The 23643-nt window shown below is 47.1% G+C and overlaps 1 protein-coding gene across 1 annotated transcript in view; it reads left to right on the forward strand.

Annotated features, from left to right (window-relative positions):
• Positions 1-6188: 6188 nt before the first annotated feature.
• Positions 6189-23643, forward strand: part of GRAMD1B (GRAM domain containing 1B) — a 71237-nt gene continuing 53782 nt past the window's right edge. The window contains exons 1-2 of the mRNA XM_012001698.1: positions 6189-6274; positions 23234-23444. Coding sequence (XP_011857088.1) covers positions 23331-23444 — 114 coding nt within the window. The 5' untranslated portion in view covers positions 6189-6274; positions 23234-23330. The remainder of the gene's footprint in view (positions 6275-23233; positions 23445-23643) is intronic.

Here is a 23643-nt window from a genome sequence, read left to right on the forward strand (position 1 = left end):
CCATTTTATTGGAGGAATAACTTGAGGAAGGGATGATGTCCTACTCATCCTTCTAGTAGTGTTTTCCTCATCCTTATAGTAGTGTATCAGTGAGGGTCCCGTAAGAAACTACACCAATAATTTGAACAGGGAAAATGTAATATTAAGAATCATTGGCTTGGTGCAGTGGCTCATGCATGTAATTCCAGCACTTTGGGCGGCCAAGGTGGGAGGATCGCTTGAGCCCAGGAGTTTGAGACCAGCCTGGGCAACATAGGGAGACCCCATCTTTACCAAAAAAAAAAAAATGCCGGACATGGTGGTATATACCTGTAGCCCCAGCTATTCTGGAGGCTGAGGTGGGAGGATTGCTTGAGCCCAGAAGGTTGAGGCTGCAGTGAGCTGAGATCGTGCCACTGCACTCCAGCCAGGGCAACAGGGAGACCCTGTCCCAAGAAAGAACGACAAAAGAATCATTAACAAGTAAAAACATGGAAAGGTCTCTGAAGAATGGAGGTATAACAGATGCCTCTTGTTGTAACAGATGTAGGGAGCAGCTCCTAGGATTGAGCCAAACACTGAAGGAACAAACTTCTAAGAAGGCTCCCTGCACCTCCTCCAAGTCCAAGGCTAAAATTCAGCACTTAATGGAGAGGGTGTGGCCATGGCCCTATGTATGGCACAGAAGGCTCTAGAGGATCTGGGGACTGGGGCACATAAGCTGGAAACTGCCCATTAGGGTATCAGTGAAACTCACTGGGAGGCTGGTGACTTCCGCAGAAAAGCACCAGAACAAAAGAGGGCAGCCCCTTCCAGTGTCTCTTAGCGCCCTCTACTGACAAGATATAACATTGTGCCAGTTGGCAAAGAAGAACCGTTGACAGGGCACAGCTCCAGCATCACAAGGCAGGGAAAAGAAGGGTGGATTTGCAGCTGAGGGGCAATACATGGATACGTAGCCTCAGTAGGAACAATGGAACTTACCTTGTAGTGTTGTTTTGAGGGTTAAATGCAGTATTATAACAAGCACCTTTGGCCTAGATGTTTATTTATGGAAGTAGCATGGTATGGCAAAAAGATGGATTTTATTTTATTTTATTATAATGTTTTTGAGACAGAGTCTTGCTCTGTCACCCAGGCTGGGGTACAATGGTGCAATCTTGGCTCACTGCAACCTCTGCCTCCTGGATTCAAGCAATTCTCCTGCCTCAGCCTCCTAAGCAGCTAGGATTACAGGTGCCTGCCACCACACTCAGCTAATTTTTTGTATCTGTAGTGGAGATGGGGTTTCACCATGTTGGCCAGGCTGGTCTTGAACTCCTGACCTCACGTGATCCACCTGCCTCAGCCTTCCAAAGTGCTGGGATTACAGATGTGAGCCACTGCGCCCAGTGGAAAAGATGGATTTTTAGAAATAACTGTGAGATCATGGGTAAGGATAGGCTTCTGATACTCAGTTTTCTCATCAGTTTGACGAAATATATATATATTTTTTAAATGGAGTTTCGCTCTTTTTACTCAGGCTGAAGCACAATGGAACAATCTCGGCTCACCGCAATCTCCGTCTCCTGGGTTCAAGTGATTCTCTTGCCTCAGCCCCCTAAATAGCTGGGATTACAGGCACCCACCACCACGGCTGGCTAATTTTTGCATTTTTCTTAGAGACAGGGTTTCATCATATTGCCCAGCCTGGTCTTGAACTCCTGACCTCAGGTGATCCACCTGCCTCGGCCTCCCAAAGTGCTGGGGTTACAGGCATGAGCCACTGTGCCTGGCCTGAAATAAGTTTTACAAAAGGATAAAAGGCATAAAAGCACTTACCCTTAACTGTGCCTGCAATGGTGAATTCTCAGTAACTTGTCGATCCCTGTTTCTCTTCTTTGTGTCCCACACACTTCAGAAATCTCCTAAATGATTGTGCTTCAGAAAAGCCCTTGTGATTTGGATGATAGTTTTAAAACAATGAGGTTCACCTTTGCCTGTCATTCTTCATGATTCAACAAATTCAGATTTATGTAAACTGTTTAGAGTGCTATTCTGTAAGAAGTTTTTAAATTTAATTTTATTAGTATGCAGGTAGGATTCAGAGATGTAAGATCATAGCCTTTATTGTCAACATTTCCCATGCATGTCAACAAAAATTATCAAACACAGGAAGTGAATAAAATACTGTGTAGACACTGACCCTCTTTATATAAAATGTGATTGATCAGATCTGGGTTGAATGGATTGGTTCAGTTGGATTTGCAGGTGTATCTTAACTTCTTCTCTTTTTTAGCCCTGATTCCTCTAGGGTGGTCTCTGGAAAGTGCTTTTGACACTGCACAGGACTCTCAGAAACCTCTTTTCCTTTAAGAAATAGAATATAGTGTCAGTTTTCTGTATCTGCGAGGGAAAGTTTTAATTCAGAGAAAGGCACCCACTTTTACCTCAATTTCCTAAATTCATTTATAGAAAAGCAGCTTAGGAATTTAGGCACCAAACAGCTGTGAAAATGTGGAGATGGAGTCTGAAGGTATAAGTTCCATCTGTGGAAGTCCTGTTGGCTTTGTTAGAATTGCAGCATGTACCTGCTCTTAGATCAGCTGGTCACCCCAGAGTTTGTGCTGTCCTTTCAAGAAGGACAAGGGCAGAAAGTTGAGTGCCTCTGTGTGAAATTATGAACATGGTTAGGGAAAACAGGCCCATGCCTTCCTAATGGCATGTCAGTAGCCCCTTCTTTTCACACTCAATGTAATGGTTCAGAGTAGGACTTGGGTGAGGCACATTGGGTTTCAGATACAGGCTCTGCTACTTAATAACCATGTACTGTAGGCAAGTTATTAAACTTTCTACCTCTTAGTTTTGTCATCTGAGAAATGGGAATAATAAGTATTATCCACTTCATATACTGTTGATATAATTCAATGAAATAATTCTTGTCGGGGGTTTAGCAAATTGCATTGCACATAGATAGTACTCTTTTGCTATCATCAGGATAGTTTTGGTTTTATTGTAGCTCAAGTGAAGAGCTTCTCAGCATGAAAGGCTTGTATTCTGTAACAGTAGACACAGTCCAGATTCCCTGATTTGCTTGTTTTGTTACTTTTCTATTATTTAATGATGTCCATTTTGGGAGGAGCAGGCAGATAACATCTTGGTGACTGAAGAAATAGCACGCACATACTTCATGTGTCTTAAGGAACTGAGATCTTTCTTGTATCCAAACTCAAGGCTTCTGAATATCGGTCTCACCACTTTTCACTGTGTTTTTCAACAGTAGCTATTGCTTTTGACCAGTATTGATTATAGTAGCTTCAGTTTACTAGACAGATACATACTATGTGTTAGATGCAGCGAGAAGCATGTTGCATGTATTTACGTCATTTAATCCTCACGCTTTCCATTAAGATTGTTATTTTTGTGACTAAAGATTGAAAGATCGGAAACTTAGTGAAGCTAACTTTTCAAAGGGTACAGAAGAAGTAATTAATAGGACTAACATTTGAAGTCATAGTTGTCTGGTCCCTGACATATGGTTTTAACCCATTGCATTTAATATAAACCATGAAAATACTAACAATGTAAGCCTACATATAGCTGTACATTTTGTAATAGAAGAAGGAAAGTCCCCCCAAAATTAGCACAGCTTGTTCAAAGTTACATAGTAAGTGAGTGGGGGAGCTAGGACTAGGACTCTGGCCACTTGATTCCACCAACCCCTGTGTTTATGGCTTAATGGAGGAAAGGACATTTGGTGCAACTTTTTTTTTTTTTTTTTTTTTAAATGCAGAATCTTGCTCTGTCACCCAGGCTGGAGTGCAGTGGTGTGATCTTGGCTCACTGCAGCCTCTGCCTCCTGGGTTCAAGAGATCCTACTGCCTCAGCCTCCCGAGTAGCTGGGATTACAGGTGCGTGCCACCATGCCTGGCTAATGTTTGTATTTTTAGTAGACATGGGGTTTCGCCACGTTGGGCAGGCTGGTCTAAAACTCCTGCGCTCAAGTGATCCACCTGCCTCAGCCTCCCAAACTGCCGAGATTACAGGCATGAGCCACCATGCCCAACCCAAAGATATTTACTGAATATGTGTGTACCCAGTACTCCTACATACTGGAGGGACATGAAAGAAAAAATAGCCTACAATCTTCTCAGGATGTAAAACCACCAGAGGACAACATAATTTGCAATTAAGTTCTCAATGTATACTATAAGGATAGTGGCAGCGGAGGTACCCAACTATTCTTGGGAGCTTTCACATTCTTTTCTTGACTTCATCATCTGTTCAACAGTACAAAGGCGGAAATATGTAGTATTAGCATTTTCACATGAAGAAACTGAGTCTGAGATGAGAGTAGGTGGGTGACCAGCAGGCAGTGCACCTCAACTTTGGTTCCAGATCTGACTCTAGTCCAAGATCTTTCTGTGGATTAACAGAGAAGAGCCAGATAGGCATTTCAGAAGAAGTCGGACTTGAGCCAGACAAGGAGGGATGGCTGAAATTGGGGCACTGCCAATATACCTTTCCTTGGAACTGGGATTCCTCTCGGTAACGGAGGTAGGGACAGACAACCCAGGCCTGTCTGCTTCCCAGATACTGTGAGGCTGCTGTTCTATCAACGGGCTGCAGACAGAAGCAATCCTAGAAAGGCTTTTCATGATGAGCCTGCAGGGGCTGGCCCTCCCAGAATGAGACATTTTGCCAACAGATGCCCAAGAAATATTAGCTCTCAGCATGAGTTTGAGCAGGATGCAGGTGACATCAATGGATTATAATTACTGTTCACCTTCAGCATGTTTTCCTGTGCGGCTGCGGTGGACAGACAAAACTGTCTTTTTGGAAGATTCAAAGCATGAGAATGCATAAGCCAAACATTTGCTGTTCAGGGTGGTCCTGGAATAGCAATGTGGGTGTCGCCTGGGGGTTTGTTAGAAAGGCTGACTTTTGGGTGGTCCCCTAGACCTGCTCTTTCAGAATCTATGGGTGAAGAAGATTCTTAGGGGATTAAAGTTTCCGAAGCACTGAGCTAACCATCTTCATTGTTAGTGTCGGTTTTGTGCTACATCCCTCAAGAGATGACAGTGGTTCTCAAATAGTTGGGGTGTGAGACAATTAGTTAATTGCCATGGGTCTAGAGGCAGGTGATCTGGATTTCCAGCTTTGCCTCTTTCTTACATGGGACCTTCGCTTTTCCAGGACTTAGCTTCCAGATCCACTAAACAGGTCAGTATTTAGGTGATTGTGGTGGGAATGAAATGATTGAATGTGGGCAAAATGCTTTGTAAACCATGAATGACTTTCAAAATAGTATTAATATTGTTGCTGAATAGAATACCTCGCACTGCCAGAACATTCCTCTGGGGGCTGTCTGAGTACTAATACTGCATTTCAGTGAATGGACAGAGAAGAAAAAAAAAAACCACTTTTAAGAAAGGTGCAGCTTCGAATTAGAAGACTCAGGCGACTCTGCTTTGTCACCAATGTAAGTGCTTTCCCTGAGTGTTACTCTTGCCGTCTGTGACAGCCCAACCTGCCAGAGAGGCGAGCATCCTGGAAGTCTGGGAGCTGCTACACTGAAGAGGCCCTCGGCCATCTTTTCTTGTGGATTGTGGTCTCAGTGCTGGTCTCCTCTCTTCCTCCTCTCCCAGGGCTCAGGCCGTGAGAGCAGCCCTCATCCTTTGAAGGATGCATGACTCTCTTTAGAGTCAGGCACCTGTGTTTTTATTTAGTGTCACCTCCTTGATATAGGTCACCCTAGTGGGCAGCACCTGGGAAATAATTGGTGGCAGTGAAGGGAGCAGAGTCTCCCGGGAACATGGTCTTGTATTTTGTGGGATTGAGGATGAAAAGGAAATAACCCCCGCGCAGCCCCAGCCGCTCTGTCCTCCACGCTGGCATGAATAATTGAGCGCCGGCAAGCTGACTGCACCAAAGAGTTGCATTATGTAAACCGGCAGGCGACGCGTGTGCGTGTGTGCGCGTGTGCGTGTCTGCGCGCAAGAGGGGTGCGTGTCTGAGTGTGTCTGTGCGCCTGTGCGCGTGCGTGCCTGAGCTCAGAACAGCTGTCTGTGAGGGAGTCAGAGGAGAGAGAGAAAGGGAGCCAGGGAGAGAGAGAGAGAGGGACTTCTGTAAGGCGGCAAGACCACACCAAATAGCAGCCGCAGAGGGAGGTGGGGGAGAGGGAAATAAAGGGGAGTCATGCTTAAAATTCCACAGCGGTGTGAAACAGCAGAGCAAAGAAGCGCCCCCAGCTTCTGAGAGTCCTGGCCCGAGTCCCCTCCCCCGTTAGAAACAGGGCTTTGGGATGGTCATGGAGGTGAGTGCCCTCCAGCCTCCTCAGGGCCCCCGCTCCCCGCCCCCACCCCCCACTGCCCAATGCATGAATGAATGAGTTCCTCTCTGCACTGCACTCTGCTACTGTTCCTACCTAATGGCTTCCAGGTTAGTGCTAACTCGTGCTGACGCTTGTGGTGTGTGTGTGTGTGTGTGTGTGTGTGTGAGAGAGTCTATATTTGTTTCCTCGTGGGATTTTTTTGGAAGGGATGGCTCTGTCCTGGGGTCCGGATGGGCCCTGGGGGCTTTGGTGAAGACCTGTCTTTCTGGTTGTGTGCTTTTCCCATCTGACGCAGGCTGCTCAGAGCTGCCAAGAACACAAACCTTTCAAGGCAGAGTAAATCCGGAGTCCATGTTGTTTGCTTCTGTTTTCTGTTCTGGGGATCCGAAAGCAGCCAGTGTGACATCATGCTGCAGAGATGCCACCTTCTTTTCCCCTCCTAGCCTTTTCTCTTCCCCTCTATAGTAGCACTGCTTGAGCTGAGCTCTGGATCATGGAGGGGTGGCCCTGGGGTGGGCTGGAGGGAAAGGCTGGGTTGAGGGTGATGATGGTCTCCTTGTCCAGCAAGACTTATTCAGGGCCCTCTAACTTGGAGAAAGGAGGGCAGAGGAATGAATTAGTGGCACGATACGTCATGGAGAACTGGCCGAGAGTTTCTGGGGGAGGTGTGGACAGGCCATGTGCTCCTGTTCCCCACCTGCTGGCTTCCCTCCGCAGTGCCTCAGGCGGGGGTAGGAGCTGGCCAGAGCTGTGGTCAGGAAGATATGGACAGACACTGCTTATCCCACAGGGAGAGGGCCATAGGACAGATGGATCTGGCTAGCAGAAGGAGAGGATGAGAGAGGAAGTTGATAGCTCTCATCTCAGAGAAATAAAGGGATTTGTTTATTCTTTGGCTTAGCCAGCATTTGGCACAGAGATTTGCTATGTATTTTGAGAAAATAGCTACCCAGTGGCTGGGCCTTACTCCCCCACACCTCCTCGCATTGTTAGTTATTTGCTTGATTTAGGAAGTGGAGGGCTGGGGGAGGACTTGGAGCTTGCTCTCTCCCTGGGGCCTCAGCCAAGAGCTCAGGCAGGGCTAGAGAAAGCCATCTTTGCCTCTTCTCTGACACTTGCTCACACACTCTGCTCTGGGGAGACCCCCTCGCTCCTCTACCTCCTGCCTTTCCTCCCTCCGCAGCTGACCTTGAATAGTGGTCGTATTTCTAGCCTTTGCCTTGGATAGTGCTGGGCAGGTTAGAGAAGTTTGGGACCAAGATGAAAAAAGCTGGCCTTGGAAGAAGGGTAAGGGAAAGGAATGTTTTTGGGAGCTACTTGTAGCAGGAGATTGATAACGTCAAGGCCATGATTAAAAGGTAGTGCCCCCTGAGAATTGGGGGTGGGTGGGGAGTAGAGAATCAGCTAGTCCGGTTATCTCTGTAGGCATTTAAGCAACTGCAAAACAAGCACTTGTGGAAAGAATGAAGGAATAAAAGCTGTCATCACCTAGAAGAAACACTCCTGGTTGGGTGTGCTGGCTTATGCCTGTAATCCCAGCACTTTGGGAGCTGAGGTGGGAGGATCGCTTGAGCCTAGGAGTTCAAGACCAGCCTGGGCAACATAGCAAGACCCTGCCTCTGTTTAATAATAATTTTTTAAAAAGCCTAAAACTAAACACCTCCCACACCCCCTCCCCGCTTCTCTGTTTCCTGGCCCTACAGATTTCCTCTGCGGACAAGAACAACCATGCAGCCCTTTCCCCCAGTGGTTGGGATGCAGGCAGCCTCCCCTTGACCTTCTCAAGGTCTTTTCTGTTTAGACCAGAGGCCAGCAGACTGTTTTGGTACAGACCCAGATAGTCAATACTGGGGGCCTTGTGGGCCGGGCTGTCTCAGCTACTCAATTCTGCTTTGCACAGTGGAAGCAGTCGTGGACAATTTATGAACAAACGAGCATGGCTGTGTTCCCAATAAAACTTTATTTATGGACTCTGAAATGTGGATTTCCTATCATTTTCACATGTCACAAAATATTCTCCAGATGTTTTTCAGCCACTTAAAAATGCAAACACCATTCCTGTGTCCAGATAAGAGACTCCTAAGGTCTGTGGTTTTGCATCTGGCCTAGAGATACTTATAAAAACACTCAGAATTATAGTGTAACCTGAGTTGGGGTAAAATTGTTCATCCTTCTGCCGAAACTTGGATTTGTCTCGTTGGCGGAAGTGGTGGGGGGTGTTTGCTTCTTGGAGGAATATGCACCCTACTTAGCCTACAGGATAAAGTTGAAGCACTATACCCAGAGACTCATAAAGGAACAGTGAGTAATTTCTTGATTCTTTTGATTCAGAAAATGACTGAAAATATATGTTTGTGTTATGACTTCCAAAGCAGGTGAAGTGATGATTCTGCTCTATTCTGAGCTGCTCAGACCGCTTCTCTGCAGTATTACAACGATGTCTGGGCCTCATAGTTAAGAAAGTTGAGATCACCCGGACTCCATTCAGAGGAGAAGGAATCCAATTGCTGGCTAAGGGAGCCATGTTAATGTGAGAGTCCAGTAGGTCCAGAGAAGGCATGAGAGCCACGTGAAAATGTCACGTGGAGGAGAAATTAGATTTGTTCTGTGGCTCACAAGGGAGTAGGATAGGACCTCTGGTAGGAAGCCACAGGAAACAGTTTGAGCTTAAAATAAAAACTATCAGAATTGTCCCAAGGTACAATGAGTTATACATCAATTAGTGACTGTTCCTTGAGAGCTAAAGATTGGGTGGGGATGTTGTAGGAGAAGTGATTTTTAACTTCAGAGAATAGGTTTGAGGAAGTAGAATTGTTTCACCCAAAGAAAGGAGGATAGGAACAGAGGAGGGGTTATAACTGATGAACTGACCTGCAGTCTAGGATAGCTGGGATAAAAGAAAATGGCATTAAGTGCAATATGACAGAGGGTTTTTTCTTTTTCTTTTTCTTTCTTTTCTTTCTTTCTTTCTTTTTTTTTTTTTTTTTGAGGCAAGGCCTCACTCTGTCACCCACACTGGAGTGCAGTGGCATGATGTCGGCTCACTGCAAGCTCTGTCTCCAGGGCTCGAGCAGTCCTCCCACCTCAGCCTCCCAAGTAGCTGGGATTACAGGCAGGAGCCACCACACCTGGCTAATTTTAAGAACATTTTTAAATTTTCTTAAAAGTATAGTAGAGACCAGCTCTTTCTATATTGCCCAGGCTGGGCTTTTTCTTTTTAAAATCATAAATAACTTCCTGATGATAGCAGGAGACAGTGAGAAGGGTGGCAAGGGAAAAGCCCTGGGATTTCGTACCCTGAATGTATTTTAAATTAGACTAAATCCTCTCTTGGTTGACGGGCATCTGCTTGAAGCCAGCAGTGGGACTGACCTCTTACAGTTTTCTCTCTTCTAAAATTTCTGACTTTAACATGTAGTCATTCTTCGGTATGCTTCGGTTTGAATTATAGCAGAAAAATAAATCAGAACCAAGTTTGAATCCCAGCGGTCAGGCAGAGAGATTAGCCATCCTGGGAGGCCAGTGAGGTCAGGGGATGAGCGATATGAGGGGCAGGGCATGTGGCATGTCACAGCTTCTCCCCGGCCTGCACAGCCTTGGTCCCACTGCCTCTGGAGGAACATGGACCTGACAATACCATAGCAGTCTCTGGCGCTGAGGTGATGTGGCCCCGGCCAGAGGAAAGGCTGGTGATGCTGAGTTAACTGTGGGCCCAGACTGCCTGGATTTTGTTTCTGGATGCTTTGCCTAATTTAGATCTGAGTCCTTCTGTCTCAGAGATGTGACTGCTCTCAGTACTTCACAGTGCATTCTTTATATGTTCTTTACCATCCTCCTCCATGTCCTTGTGTGGGTTAGGCAGCATCCACTCTCGTTCTTGCATAATAAAAGCGGAAACTCAGAAAGGCGTGGCTTGTCCCCAGATCAGACATGAAGAAGGTCTGAGTCAGGAAGGCCACCTAACTCCTGGGGGCTGTTCCTCAGTTTCCTGGCCTGTCTCCCTTGACGAGTGGTGATGGGAGATGCTGCACGGTGTTGGTTCATTACATGTCTGGCTCTCCCATGATGATTGTGGATTTCTTAGAGTCAGAGACAATATCCCCAATGCCTAGACTTTTACCTGGCATGGGCATAGAACGTGGCCCTCACCAACTGTTTGATGGGTGGATGGATGGATCCTGCGGGTTTTAGTAGCAGCGTTTCTCTTGCTGAGGATGGGGGAGGGGCCCTTGATGAGCAAACACAGGAGAAGCTGAACGTTCTATTCAGTTGAACTCCTCGCCTTGTTCCAGTGGTCTTGGCCTCCCAGTGGATTGGAAATCTCTTTTGAGGAAGGGGCTTCCTGGGAGAGTTTAGCGCCTTTCTGCTTTCACAAGGTTCCATTCCCTTGAACGTTGAGGCTTCTGAAATACTTTGGGTGGGGTTGTACTTAAAGAGTTGACTGATATTGTTAGAGGCAAGTTTATTATATACTTTTATTAATGTAATTTCATATTTTATTTTGAGAAAGGGTCTCACTCTGTTGACTAGGCTGAAGTGTAGTGGTGTGACCATAGCTCACTGCAGCCTTGAATTCCTGGGCTCAGGTGATCTTCCCGCCCCAAACTCTGAATAGCTGGGACTACAGGCATCTGCCACCATGCCTGGCTAATTTTTCTTTTTTTTCTTTTTTCTTTTTTTTTGTAGAGATGAGGTCTTGCTATGTTGCCCAGGCTGGCCTCAAAGTCCTGGCCTCAAGCAATCCTCCCACCTCAACTTCCCAAAGTGCTGGGATTACAGGCATGAGCCACTGCAACTGGCCATAGAGGCAAGTTTAAAAGTATTAAGTTCTTACTGTGTGCCCAATATCACATTTAATATCGTGTGGGCACAAACAACCATAACACTGTTGCTGTCCTATTGGGCCCTCAGGATGAATATGTAATACAAAGTTAGAGGTGCTCCAACGATTCTTGCTTAATGACATTGAATCAGCAAGGTCAGGTTAATTTCTAAAGACTATTAAAATCAGAGATTTGGACAGATAGTGTCACTGAGAGTCTTGGAGGAATGAGGACTGTGGCACGTAAGAGTGCCATTAGAGCTGCCCCGACACGTAAGCAGCTGGCCAGTGGGAGCTCTGTCGGTAGAAATCTGAAGCAGAGGCCCGGTGGCCCAATGGCCATTGCAGAGGGAGCCCTGCATCCAGTGGGAGGATGGATTACATGACCACTATGGGCTCCTTCCAAACTACAGACTATTGTAGATCAGCTCAGCCAATGCTCAGCCTGCGAACCCAGCAGGACTCTCCCCTAAATGGTAGGCATTTGTTCTGTTGTGAACAATCTCAGGAAAAGGAAATTGTACAACAGCAGTAAGTTCTTATCTTTGATTTCAGTATCTTCTGCTTCATCTTAAGTCTTTATTGTCCCAGCCCTGTAGATGTAGGAGCTAGCTGAATATGTGCCTAGCGACAATCTGTACTCTCAGCCCGTGTCTTTGCCACGTGGAAAGGACTGAATTTAGGAACAGGATTCAGTTTCTTAACTGGGAATTCACATTCCACTGCTAATCCTGTTTCACTCCATGAGCAATTATAGGAAGCTCTTTACTTTTGGGATGCATGGTCTAATTAGGTTTATTATTTAAAGGATTTTCACTCCAGGAAAATAGGTTGTGATCATGCAACAGACAAAAAACACAGGTGCATAGAAAGAAAAAGTGATTTTCTCAAGGGCACCAGTCAGCTCAGGATTTTAAAATCGGGTACCCTGATGTCTAGACAGTGACAAGGCTAGCAGAGAGTCTGGAAGTGATGTCATATTTTAGTTTTCATGGACCCAAGAGCCAGAAAAAGGACTAAAAGGCTGGCCTTTTTAAAAAAACCAGATTTAGGGCCAGCTTTAGAAAGACATGTCTATCAGAGTGGCTGAACGATAGAATGAACGGCTTTAAGAAGATCCCATTTTTAAAAATTCAAGGGCTATAAATCTGCAACCCCAGTGTATGCCAGTCATTTTGCTGGAGGTACTGGGGAAGCACACACAGACATGGCCCCAGCCCCCATGGAGTGCTCAGCCTGGTGGTAAGCAATGAAACAGCAACAACAAAACAAGACAATTTCCGCTCCTGCAAGGGCAGTGAAGGGAAACAGGGCCACATGGTAATGATTGCCTGGGGTTAGGAAGGCCACTTTATTTATATGGAGTGGTCCTTCAAGAAAGTCTACTCTGAAGAGGTGACATTTGAGCTTTGATCTGAAGGCTGAAAAGGAACCAGCATTCAAAAGTTTAGAGTAAGAGTTCCAGGCGGTGGGACTAACAAGTGCCAATATCCTAGGGGAACCGGGTTTATTCAAGAAAGAGAAAGGTCCAGGGAGGCTGGAATAAAATGAGGGAGGAAACGGTGCACGACGAGTTGAGGAAATAGTTGGAGTCTATAAGAAGTTGGATAGTTGGTCATTAAGTCCTTCTCTTAGGGGATATGAACCTTCTCCCCAGCTGCTTTGGAGGCGGAAGCAGAATAGATTTACTGCAGACAATGAGCCCTTTGGGTAAAGTGATTTATGTCTGATTTCTGACGCTGGTTCTGTGGCATTATCAGTGTTTTCAAAGATAGTTCTAATTTGTTCCTCTTTGAAATATCCGTAGAGATAACAGGAACTCTTGCATTTTTCTCCTTGGCTGTGGCAGGACCCAAACAAACTTATTTTGTTTTTGTAGGAAGGGGGAAAACTGGGTCAGCCTGTTTTGTCATTTCAGGCATGGAGTCCTGGTTCTATTGCAGGGCCTTGTCTCCATGGAAATGAAAAATAGTGTTTGTCATGCCTGTTCCTGGATTGAATTCCAAACTCTGGACTGAACAGAAGCTGTAGGAAAGCCAGGCAGCAGGGGGGCGTGGGACGATGGAGACTCCAGCCATGGTGATGAAGGACCTCTTCTCCTTGGCCTGAGCAGGGAAGGCAAACAACTTTTGCCCACGTCCAGCTCTTCCTATCGCCTCTCTGGACTGAGAACGCCAGTAGAAGGGTAATTGAAGTTCTACTTTTCTCTACTTCGCCAAAAACTTTCCATGGACTTTGCCCTTATGTTAATTAGTCAATTAATAAATTCATCAACAACCAACGTCACTGCTCAGACTTTCCCTTGCACCCAGTAATTCCTTCCAGGGTTGAGGAGATCCCTGATGAGACTATGTCTAGGTATTAAATTAGTCAGCTGGCTGCAGATGTTTTGGAGGGGCTCTCCCACCTTTAAATTTCTTTGTAAAAATTTTTTTTAAGTTTTGGGTTTTTTTTTTTTTAACTTAAATATTTATACAAGACAAGGAAGGAGGAATCAGTAAGTGGGGCTTGTTGCCCATAAGAAGTGCTCTGAATTATCTACTCAGTATTTACAGAGATGGGGCACGTGAGGGACAGAGTGCTGAAGGAGGTAGGGGGATGGGGATGGGTCGTGTGGACACTGAGTGAATGTTTGGATGGCCCACAGTGGCTGGTTCATGAGCGTGGAGAATTGTCAGCCTTCCATTTGTAAGGTGTCTCTACCGGTGGTCTGGACCTGGCAACAGTCCAGTTCCACCTTTGGTCCAAATTTTGGACAAACCCTGTCCCGGAACACCTTGTATACTTCACCCAAGAGCCCGATTTGGAAAGGCCTCCAGGAATTTCCACAAGTTACCCAAACGGAGGAGAGGGGACAAGAGGTTCATTTCTGTCCAAATGTTGCCTTTGCAGCAGGTAGGGAAGGTCCATTCTGTGTCAGATCTGCAGATGGCATTTGTAGGAACTGTGACAGGGAAGAAAGGCATTAGCTTGGGAGCCCTTTCCCTTTCTGTCCCTTACTGAAATGCAACCGGCTGCTAAATCTAGGCCAAAGTGTGGCACACCTGGACCAGGCTGAGACTCTGCTTTAGTGTAAGTTTGGGAGGAGAACTTCTACGCTGTAGGGGACAAAAAGCATCTCTTCTCAAAGCTGTTCTGGTCGCTTCTTTCAAACAGGTAATCATAGCTTGATTTTCTCCCCTAGAAAGGGAACTGGACCCGGTGGCATTTATCACCAGGTTTAGATGCCAGTGATAGGCACACAGAGAGCAGGTTCCATGCATGGTCACAGGGAGCTCCTCTTAGAACAGTGCAGGTCTTATCCTTTTGAACCCCAGGCCCATCCAGCATCCTGAAAAGCGTGTAGGTGGGGAAGGGGAGGCACTGAGATTGGCACTGTTAGGTGCCTGAGTCTGAGCTGTGAAGGGGAAGAGCCATCCTGCTCTCTGTTAACTCCTTGGTGGACAGTTGTGTCGTCTCCTTGGACCTTTTGTATTCACAGCAGTGAGAGGGTTGGACCTGAAAGGCCCTTTCAGCTCTTTCTCTGAACCAGTCAAATCTTCTGGGAACTTGGGACTGTGGGTTTATTTTCATGAGTAAAAGGAACTGAGACCAGGAACTTCAGGGGTTTATGACAAGGAGTGAAGCAAGCCTTACCAGGTCACTACCAGTGACCTGGTAGTTTGCTATCTAAGGAGGAGGATCCAAGGGGTATTGGAGGCCCTGCTGGTATTTGTGATTTGGGCTATTCATTCCCCTCTACAAGGTTCTGGTTGGGTCTGCCCTTGCCACCTGCCGTGACATGGGCACAGAATGTAGACTCTAGCAAGTGACTAGCAATAATACAGAAAGAATAACCATCTTCATGGAGTCCTTGTAGACTCTGAATTTGGAACTGGTTTAGTGGGGCAGACCTACAAATGGAGGCATTTGCAGGCAGCATGTAAATTTCATGCAAATGTTATACAGATACACCTGTGGCTCTTCTCTCTCAGCCACTTGAGCATGTGCTATGGGAAAATTCAAAGGGGAGCTGGCTAATTCATATGGATATTTGTGATGGCATTATGAAGAACTGAGAAGGATTATTAATGAAACTTTGGAATCAGCATGGGGATAGGACATGTGTAACTAGGTAACAGGGTAGTCTTCTCTTAGGAATTAGGGACTAGTCATCAGCCTTTACCCCATGCTACAAATGGCAGGGACAGAGGAGATGCTTGTGATATGGCTGTGGTCCTTGGTGCCAATGGTAATCGTTAGGCTCCTACACCAAAAGGTGATGTCCCATCAGGTTCTGCCCACACCTCATCATCTCCACGTCAGATTCTTTCACATTAGCAATTCCTATGACAAGCTCAGATGCTTTTACTATTCCAGCAGGTCCACCTACCTGGTGGACACTGCACAGCTGTTATACCCAGAGTTGTAAACAGGTCTCTGTCACCTGGGCAGATACGTCACTCACTCCTTGATACTTAAGAGATAGTTTCTTGGGAGTGTAGTGGTTCTCAACCTTCAAAGTGCTTCAGAATGAACTGTGATACTTATTTTGAAATGCAGATTCCTAAGGCCATCCACTGGAAAGTTTCATTTATTGGGGGAGTGGGGCGTGGTGTCAGGTTAAGGCTGGGATTCTGCATGTTAAGGAAGCATCCTTTGTGTTCCTGGTTCCTACTATGGGAAGTGGTGCTTGGGAGCGTCAAAGCCTCTGAGGAAAGGGGATGAGGATATTTACTCAACATTTTACAGAGAGGAACAAGAGTCTTTTTGTTTGTTTGTTTGTTTGTTTGTTTGTTTTTGAGATGGAGTCTTGCTCTGTCCCCCAGGCTACAGTGCAGTAGCACAATCTCGGCTCCCTGAAACCTCCACCTCCTGGGTTCAAGTGATTCTCTTGCCTCAGCCTCCTGAGTAGCTGGGATTACAGGTGTGCACCACCATGCTCAGCTAATTTTGGTATTTTCAGTAGAGATGGGGTTTCACCCTGTTGGTCAGGCTGGTCTCAAACTCCTGATCTCAAGTGATCCGCCCGCCTCAGCCTCCCAAAGTTCTGGGATTACAGGTGTGAGCCACGGCGCCCAGCCAAGAGCCTTCTTAATGATAGCAGCAGCTCAAAAATATTTGTGGAGTGTACCAAGCACTGTGCTAAATCGTTTACTTAGGTTATTTCATTTAACACAGTAGTCCTATGAGATAGGTGTTTGTATCTCTCATTACCAGTGCTCCTGGCACTGAGATGATTACAGCCATACATTTGATCATCCAGGTCACTGTAGGGCTGGGCTTAGAAGAAACAATGAAGTCAGCACTTCATTGCAGTGTTCAGGTGTGGGAAGCGGGGCTGAGAGTCTGATTGGGAACGTTCCAGGGCTGGGGCAGCCAGGGCGTGCACTGCAGAGGGAAGTAGGAGGGAGCAGCTGCAGTCCAAACAGGTGGAGGCACCGGGGGACAGAGAGACAGGTATATATTTTGCAATATCTGGGGCAGAAATGATTTTCTCTGAAGGCAAACAAGTTAACTCAAGTGAGGCACCCTGGAACGCCAACTAACTATTCTGCTCTACGCAGGATTCTGCAAAATGCACGGTTAGCTGATCAGGGAGCTGGCTTGCTGACAAGGTCTGCCTTGTGCCTGCAGGACCACACTGGGGATAAGGATGAGGAAGAAAGCCAAGCAAAGTGGTGTAGCGGCCACTGTGTCTGAGATGGGCGCGGGGGTGGGGTGGGGGCAGGGATGCTGCAGAGGGTCACTGAAGAAAGCCTGAAGAGTCCTTGTCTTCTTTCTCTACTTCCCTTTTCTCAAGGACATCAGCTGGACCTAACTACAGGAGGTAGGATCGAACCGTAGGTAGCATGAGATACTGTGGTCAGACTTCAGGGAGCACTGTTTGCTAGTAAGGTAACCAGGGGAGGACAGCAATAGCCTGTGTTGGAGATTTTTAAAAATAGGGGAAATGGGGGAATAAATGAATGACCTCTGGGGCCCCTGCCATGGCTTAAAGGTGGCTGGTGGGGGTCTTAGAGGACCTATTATGAGTGAGAGCTGATGATTACAGGAATCTCTAAAACGTCAGCTGAAGCATGTTATACTTGGTGACACATGGTTTCTGTCAGTGTTCCATATATCCCATGCTGTTTTATGCCTTTTCATCCTTGTTCGTGCTGTCTGCCCCCCCGCCCCAACATTCTCTTCTCTCCTACCATGCCCTCCTTGAACCCCATACCTTTCACCTGGCTAACTCCAACACATTTTCTGAATCTAGCACAAGTGCCACATCCTCAAGGCAGCATTTCTCTTTTTCCTTTATTCTCTTCTATCATCCCACTTACTGACTATATTAACACGAGAAGAATAGGCCCCCAGCTCTTCCTGACTAGTAATGTCCCAAGCACACAGATCCTTTCTTATTCACAAAAATGAACTTGAATGCCTCATATTATGCCAGGAAATATTTGTGGAACTGAAGAGCCAGATCCAAAGTCATATCACCTTGTCCAGGCACTTAACCCCCTAGACTCAGGTTTCTTACATGTGAAGTTGAGGGTGGAATATACTAACCCTAAACTCTGGGAGGGGGTCTTAGTCCCATAGCCCATCTAACACCAGTCTTCATTCCATCCCTACAGCAAATGTAAGGTCTTTTTTATTTTTAGCTCTTAAATCCCAAGATTTTGAAATATATTGCCATCCTGTTATGAATAACGGTGGCAGGGTCAGATGAATGGCACATTATAAAGTTTGTTTGAAACTTTATGTTATGTATGTTATATGTTAGAAGATACTCAGGAATTGGTTTTATTTGCTCAGCAGGACATCCAAATCTATGGGATAATGGGTTATCTTGTAGGAGTTTCCGGACTCTAGCAAGTTTAGTGCTGACTTTGCTGACTTAGAACTAGAACTGCAAACATTTCTTCTTTTATAGAGAAGGATCAGAGTGGAGGTGGAGCACCGGGTGGGGACACGTAAGGGGTATATGTGGGCTTAGTCTGGAAGTGTAGATGTCCATCAGGTGATTGGAGGGACAGAGGGAGGGGGAGAGAGAGAGAGAGAGAGAGAGAGAGAGAGAAAGAGAGAAAGAGATTGCTAAGACATGGAGACATGGAAGAGTGAGTGTGCATGGTAAAAGGATCTGCAGACAGACCCCCATGACTGAGGCAGAGGCACAGATAGACCCCGATGGCTGAGGCAGAGGCACAGATAGACCCCGATGGCTGACACAGAGGCGCAGATAGACCCCGATGGCTGACACAGAGGCCCGATGGCTGACACCTGTCTCTTATACACATCTAGATGTGTATAAGAGACAGGAGGTGCAGATAGACCCTGATGGCTGACGCAGAGGCACAGATAGACCCTGATGGCTGACGCAGAGGCACAGATAGACCCTGATGGCTGACGCAGAGGTGCAGATAGACCCCGATGGCTGAGGCAGAGGCGCAGATAGACCCCAATGGCTGACACAGAGGTGCAGATAGACCCCGATGGCTGAGGGTGAGGCACAGATAGACCCTGATGGCTGACGCAGAGGTGCAGATAGACCCTGATGGCTGACGCAGAGGCGCAGATAGACCCTGATGGCTGACGCAGAGGTGCAGATAGACCCCGATGGCTGACACAGAGGTGCAGATAGACCCCGATGGCTGAGGCAGAGGCGCAGATAGACCCCAATGGCTGACACAGAGGTGCAGATAGACCCCGATGGCTGAGGCAGAGGCGCAGATAGACCCCGATGGCTGACACAGAGGTGCAGATAGACCCCGATGGCTGAGGGTGAGGCACAGATAGACCCTGATGGCTGACGCAGAGGTGCAGATAGACCCCGATGGCTGACACAGAGGTGCAGATAGACCCCGATGACTGAGGCAGAGGCACAGATAGACCCCGATGGCTGACACAGAGGTGCAGATAGACCCTGATGGCTGAGGCAGAGGTGCAGATAGATCCTGATGGCCGAGGCAGAGGTGTGTTGGAAAGGTAGCCAGTGTTGGGGTTTTCAGAGGTAGGCTGAGTGAGATAATTGAGGAACATATAGTCTAGAGTTCAGGTTTTATTCCACAGAGGGTGGGAAATTATAGGGGTCATCAAAAAGGATGAAAAAAATGCCAGATCCTCTTTTTAGAAAGTTCACTTTGACAGGAAAAGAGAGAATGGATTGAAGCCTGGAGGCAGGAAGTTGATTCCTTCTTTCTTTGTACTCACCCAGCTACCCACTGTCTTTCCATCTGTCTATCTTTCTATCCACCCGGCAAACAAACACGACTGCATGCCTGCTTCTGAGAATGAGCTTGACAATCAGATAGGCCTGTGTTTGAAATCTTGCCCTGCCTCCCATCCATCTGTGTGACTTTGGGTGCATTACTTAATCTGTCAAGAATCCAAATTTATCACCTGAAAAATGGGACTAACAATACTATTCGTTGCAACTTCATGGTTGGTTGGGGGATTAAATGAAATAATATTTAATAAGTACTTGATGCTACACCAGGAGCTCATGAACACTCAATAATGTTTAGCTATTTTGATGAATATTAGCAGGTTGAAGGTACAGATTTGCAAGCCATCTTGATATTCGGGATTGGTAAAGCCAAGGGGGTGAAGACTGTCACTAGGGTGGGATTCAGCTCAGTGGAACACATGCCACTGACACAGCCCTGCTGGGCCATGTGGGGCATGCAGAGGGCTGTGCCTCCAGGAGTTTGTAGGTCCTTCATACCAGGCTATGTGCGTTCAATGCTTTGGTCAGCTCCGTGGGAGAGGTGTGGAAAAGCTTTTTGGAGCAAGTGGGATTTGAGATGGGTCTTGAAGAATGAACAGGAAAAAAACAAAACAAAACAAAACAACAACAACAGCAAACAGAATGAGCAGGACTCCAGCAGCAAGATGAGGAGGGCAAGGGCTCTTTAGGCTCAAGTAGTGAGTCGTATGGGAGTTTGGAGGCAGGAGAAAAGCATGTATATTAAGGGAATTGGGGGAAAGTGTGTAAGTGTGGAATATGCCAGCCCTTTAAGAGCATATGAGGAGAGAAAAAGCATAGAGGTGTCATTTACTTTTAGCAGAGAACTTTAGATTCCATTTTGAGGATTTTGGACTTTAATGTGGGAGCTAGTAGAGCATAGTAAGGTGTTGGGCTTGTATTTAGAAAGATTAATGACACAGCTTTGAGTGAGTAGGAAGAAGAAAAGGAGGCAGAGAAGACCACTTAACCGGCTCTTTATTGGAAGAAGTTGGGCGGAATTCCTTGAACCTGAACTGGGGCCCTGGGGAAGGAAGGGAAGGATGAGGTAGAAAGCTTTGTAGAAATAGAATTAGTGGAATTCAGTGACTCATTTTTTATGGAGTGAGATGGAAGTGAGGGCTCTGTGGCCTGAGAAACCTGATAGTGAAATTGCCATCAAGAATGGGCGGTCATGGGAGGAGATCTGGAAGGAAAGATGTCCAGCTCTGTATTCAGTGTGAGGCACTCACGAGACATCATCTGGAGGAAGCCTCCGCCTGGCAGCTGGTTGTTGGGTTAGGCTAGCGACTGTGACCAGGGCCGGAAGCAGGTAGAGGAGTCTCTGCCTGGTTGGAGTTAGAGAAACCTGGAGACGGCCAGGGAAGTGACAGACTCACCTTTAGGGAAGGATTAATTTCAGGCTGGGGGGCAAGAGTCGAGACAGGCAGAGGAGTAGAAGAGAGGTGCGTGTCATCAGGGAGAAGTTTCCAAGAACTGCACAGATGATCAGCAGCCTTAAGAGCAGAGAGACGGTGTAAGTTGTTTATTGGCTGATGTGCTGAGGGCAGCATTTTAGGTATGTAGATCTTTGCATGGTGTGTGGAGGGTGGGCTGAAGTGGGGCTGCTGGGCGGTGAGGAGTTCTCATGCTTGGATCATTTCATGTGAGATTCATGTGGTTTTGGATAGTTGGAGTCAGTTGCCTCCAGGTTAGAATGTGTTGCCTACCTCTTGCTTGAAGCCAGTTAGCAGGGATTCTGGGTTTGGGGAAGGATGAAGGCATCTCTTTTCCATTCCAGGGTCTGGAATTTGTGAAGATGTCCCTCATGTAAGGAAAATACGCAACGGCTGTGGGGCCATTGTGTCTGATAGGCATGTGTTTGATTGTCATCCCTTTTCTAGTTCTTTTGAGACAGAATCTCACTATGTTGCCCAGGCTGGTCTCAAACTCGTGGTCTCAAATGATCCTCCTGCCTGAGCCTTCCAAGTAGCTGGGATTACAGCTCATGCCACCACTCTCAACTTCTCTAGTTCTTTTTTGAGCAAACTACTATAGTTGGGGCTAGAGGGTAGAGGTCCCCATTGTTTTAGTAACATAATCCGGGAAGACAGTTTAAACCTTTGAATATGTGGCTGTGGGCTGGAGTTGGCCCTCGAGCAAGGAGGCTTACCCCAGGAAGACGTGTGTTGGCACCTGCTCTCCACGCTTCCCAGGGGGTTGTGCACTCAGGCATCTGCCTGCTACCAGCCCCATGGCCTGGCATTTCCAACCAAAGAAAAGGAATGTACCTTCCTTTCTCCAGGGTTTATGGCAGCAAACGAGTTTAGAGGGTAAGGATAAGGAATGGGTGGGGCAAAAACGGGCCTCCCCCAATAACAATTATTGTTAGTATTAGGAATGAGATTTTACATGTAAATTCTGTTTTAGGATGCAGTAGAACATTGGGCCTTGCTTTTCTCCATACATATTTGGGGCACATTTATCTTCCTTTTGTCTGGTCTCCTTTTTTTTTTTTTTTTCTCTATCAGTTTCCTTCCAAAAGTTACCCTACTGCCTGCCCCCAGCTTCCCTCCTGCCCACACTTGCTGGGTTAGGCTCTTGGAATTTGTTCCCTTCTCTCCGCTAAGGATGCCCAGGTGGAAGGTTTTGCTGAAAGGGGCATGGTTTTCATTGCAAATGGGGCCAATGGAACATCTGAGGTCACAGCTGCATCTTCATGCAAATGACAGTGTCCCCAGCCCTGCACCCCACTCCCCAAGGGAAGGCTGGGATGCAGCCTGCAGCGGGGGCCAGGGTGCTCCTGAAGCCTGACCCGGCAGAGAGATGGCTGAGTGGGTGGGCAGGACACCCCTCCGGCCCCATACTTCTTTGGCTTTCCAATCTCACATTTCCTTTCCTTCCCATTTCTGCTGGCACTTTCTCCTTAGCCTCTCCCTTTCTCCATCTCTTTCCTTTCTGCACTCTCGCAAGCAAAGCAAACATTTAACTGCATTCAGTTTCTCTCTCCCCTCTGTCTCTCATCTCTTCTTCTAGTCCATTGAAAACAGAAGTGAAATATCAAATAGTCAATATTTTATTTGCAGTTTATAAGCCTTGGTGTAAGTGGATTTGGTCCTGTGGGAAGTACAAGGTACTTATTGGGAATAAATGTTGGGATATGGGGATATGGAATGTGAGAACTTCGGCTGTGCGCATCTTTACCCCGGGCAGAGGAAGCAGGAACCCACATGGCTTCCTTACAAGCAAATAATATGGTGCGGGTGAGTTACAAATCAGAAGAGCCACACTTTGTTTCCAAAGCCCTCTGTGATCAGCGGGCATTTAGCGTCCCTCTGCCAGGCATTGGTCTTCATTTTTTAACATAGGGATTATGGTACTTGCCATTACTCCCTTGGTGGAGTGTTTTAAGCAATAACGCGTACGTGAAGGCTGTGAAAAACAGGATTGTAATTGTTATTGTCATGAACAAAAATGTCTGAACAAAATATAGAAGCTTTGCATTTGCAGCATGTATAAAATGAGCCGATTGTATTGGATGGTCTCCAGTGAGCCTTTCAAGTGTTAAATTCTATATGCCCAAGACAATTTTTGGCGTATCATAGGGGCTCAAACAATAATGGGTTGGACGGACAGATGGATGGATGCATGTCTAAATGTCAGTTGCCCATTGGCCTCCTGCGTCTGTGTCATGGCACTGACACTGTGCCCATGGCACATGGGCACTGCTGCCCTCCCGTGGCCAGCGGCAGTATTACGGTGCGGCAAGCCGCAGCCTGGGCCCCTCTCCCGGTTTCTCCCCAGCCCCTCACCTGGCTCCCTGAGCTGGCTCCTTTGGACTTGTCCTTGGCCTCGATCACTGACTGCCTGCCTTTCCTCCTCCTTCTCTTTCCACCCCGCTCCCTCTCTCCATCTGCCGCTGCAGCACTGCCAGTAACTCCAACCGCAGCACTCCGGCCTGCTCGCCCATCCTCCGGAAGCGGTCTCGCTCGCCAACCCCGCAGAACCAGGACGGAGACACCATGGTGGAGAAGGGCTCAGATCACTCCTCGGACAAGTCCCCGTCCACGCCGGAGCAGGGCGTGCAGCGCAGCTGCTCCTCCCAGTCCGGCCGGAGCGGCGGCAAAAATTCCAAGGTGAGCGGGACCCCATTGGAGGCGGTACCTCCTTGTCAGGGGCTGCAGGAGCGATATTGGGGTGGTGAGCTGGAGAACATCTGCCAGGGTCCTCACGTGATTAACAGCCCTGATGGCCCAGAGACAGTCGTTATCCAGTGAGGTGAGGCGGGACAGGCAGGAGAGACCCTAGTTCAGTATCTTCCCCGCTAAGCATTCT

The sequence above is a fragment of the Mandrillus leucophaeus genome, unplaced genomic scaffold (assembly GCF_000951045.1).
Source record: "Mandrillus leucophaeus isolate KB7577 unplaced genomic scaffold, Mleu.le_1.0 Scaffold669, whole genome shotgun sequence".
NCBI lineage: Eukaryota > Metazoa > Chordata > Mammalia > Primates > Cercopithecidae > Mandrillus > Mandrillus leucophaeus.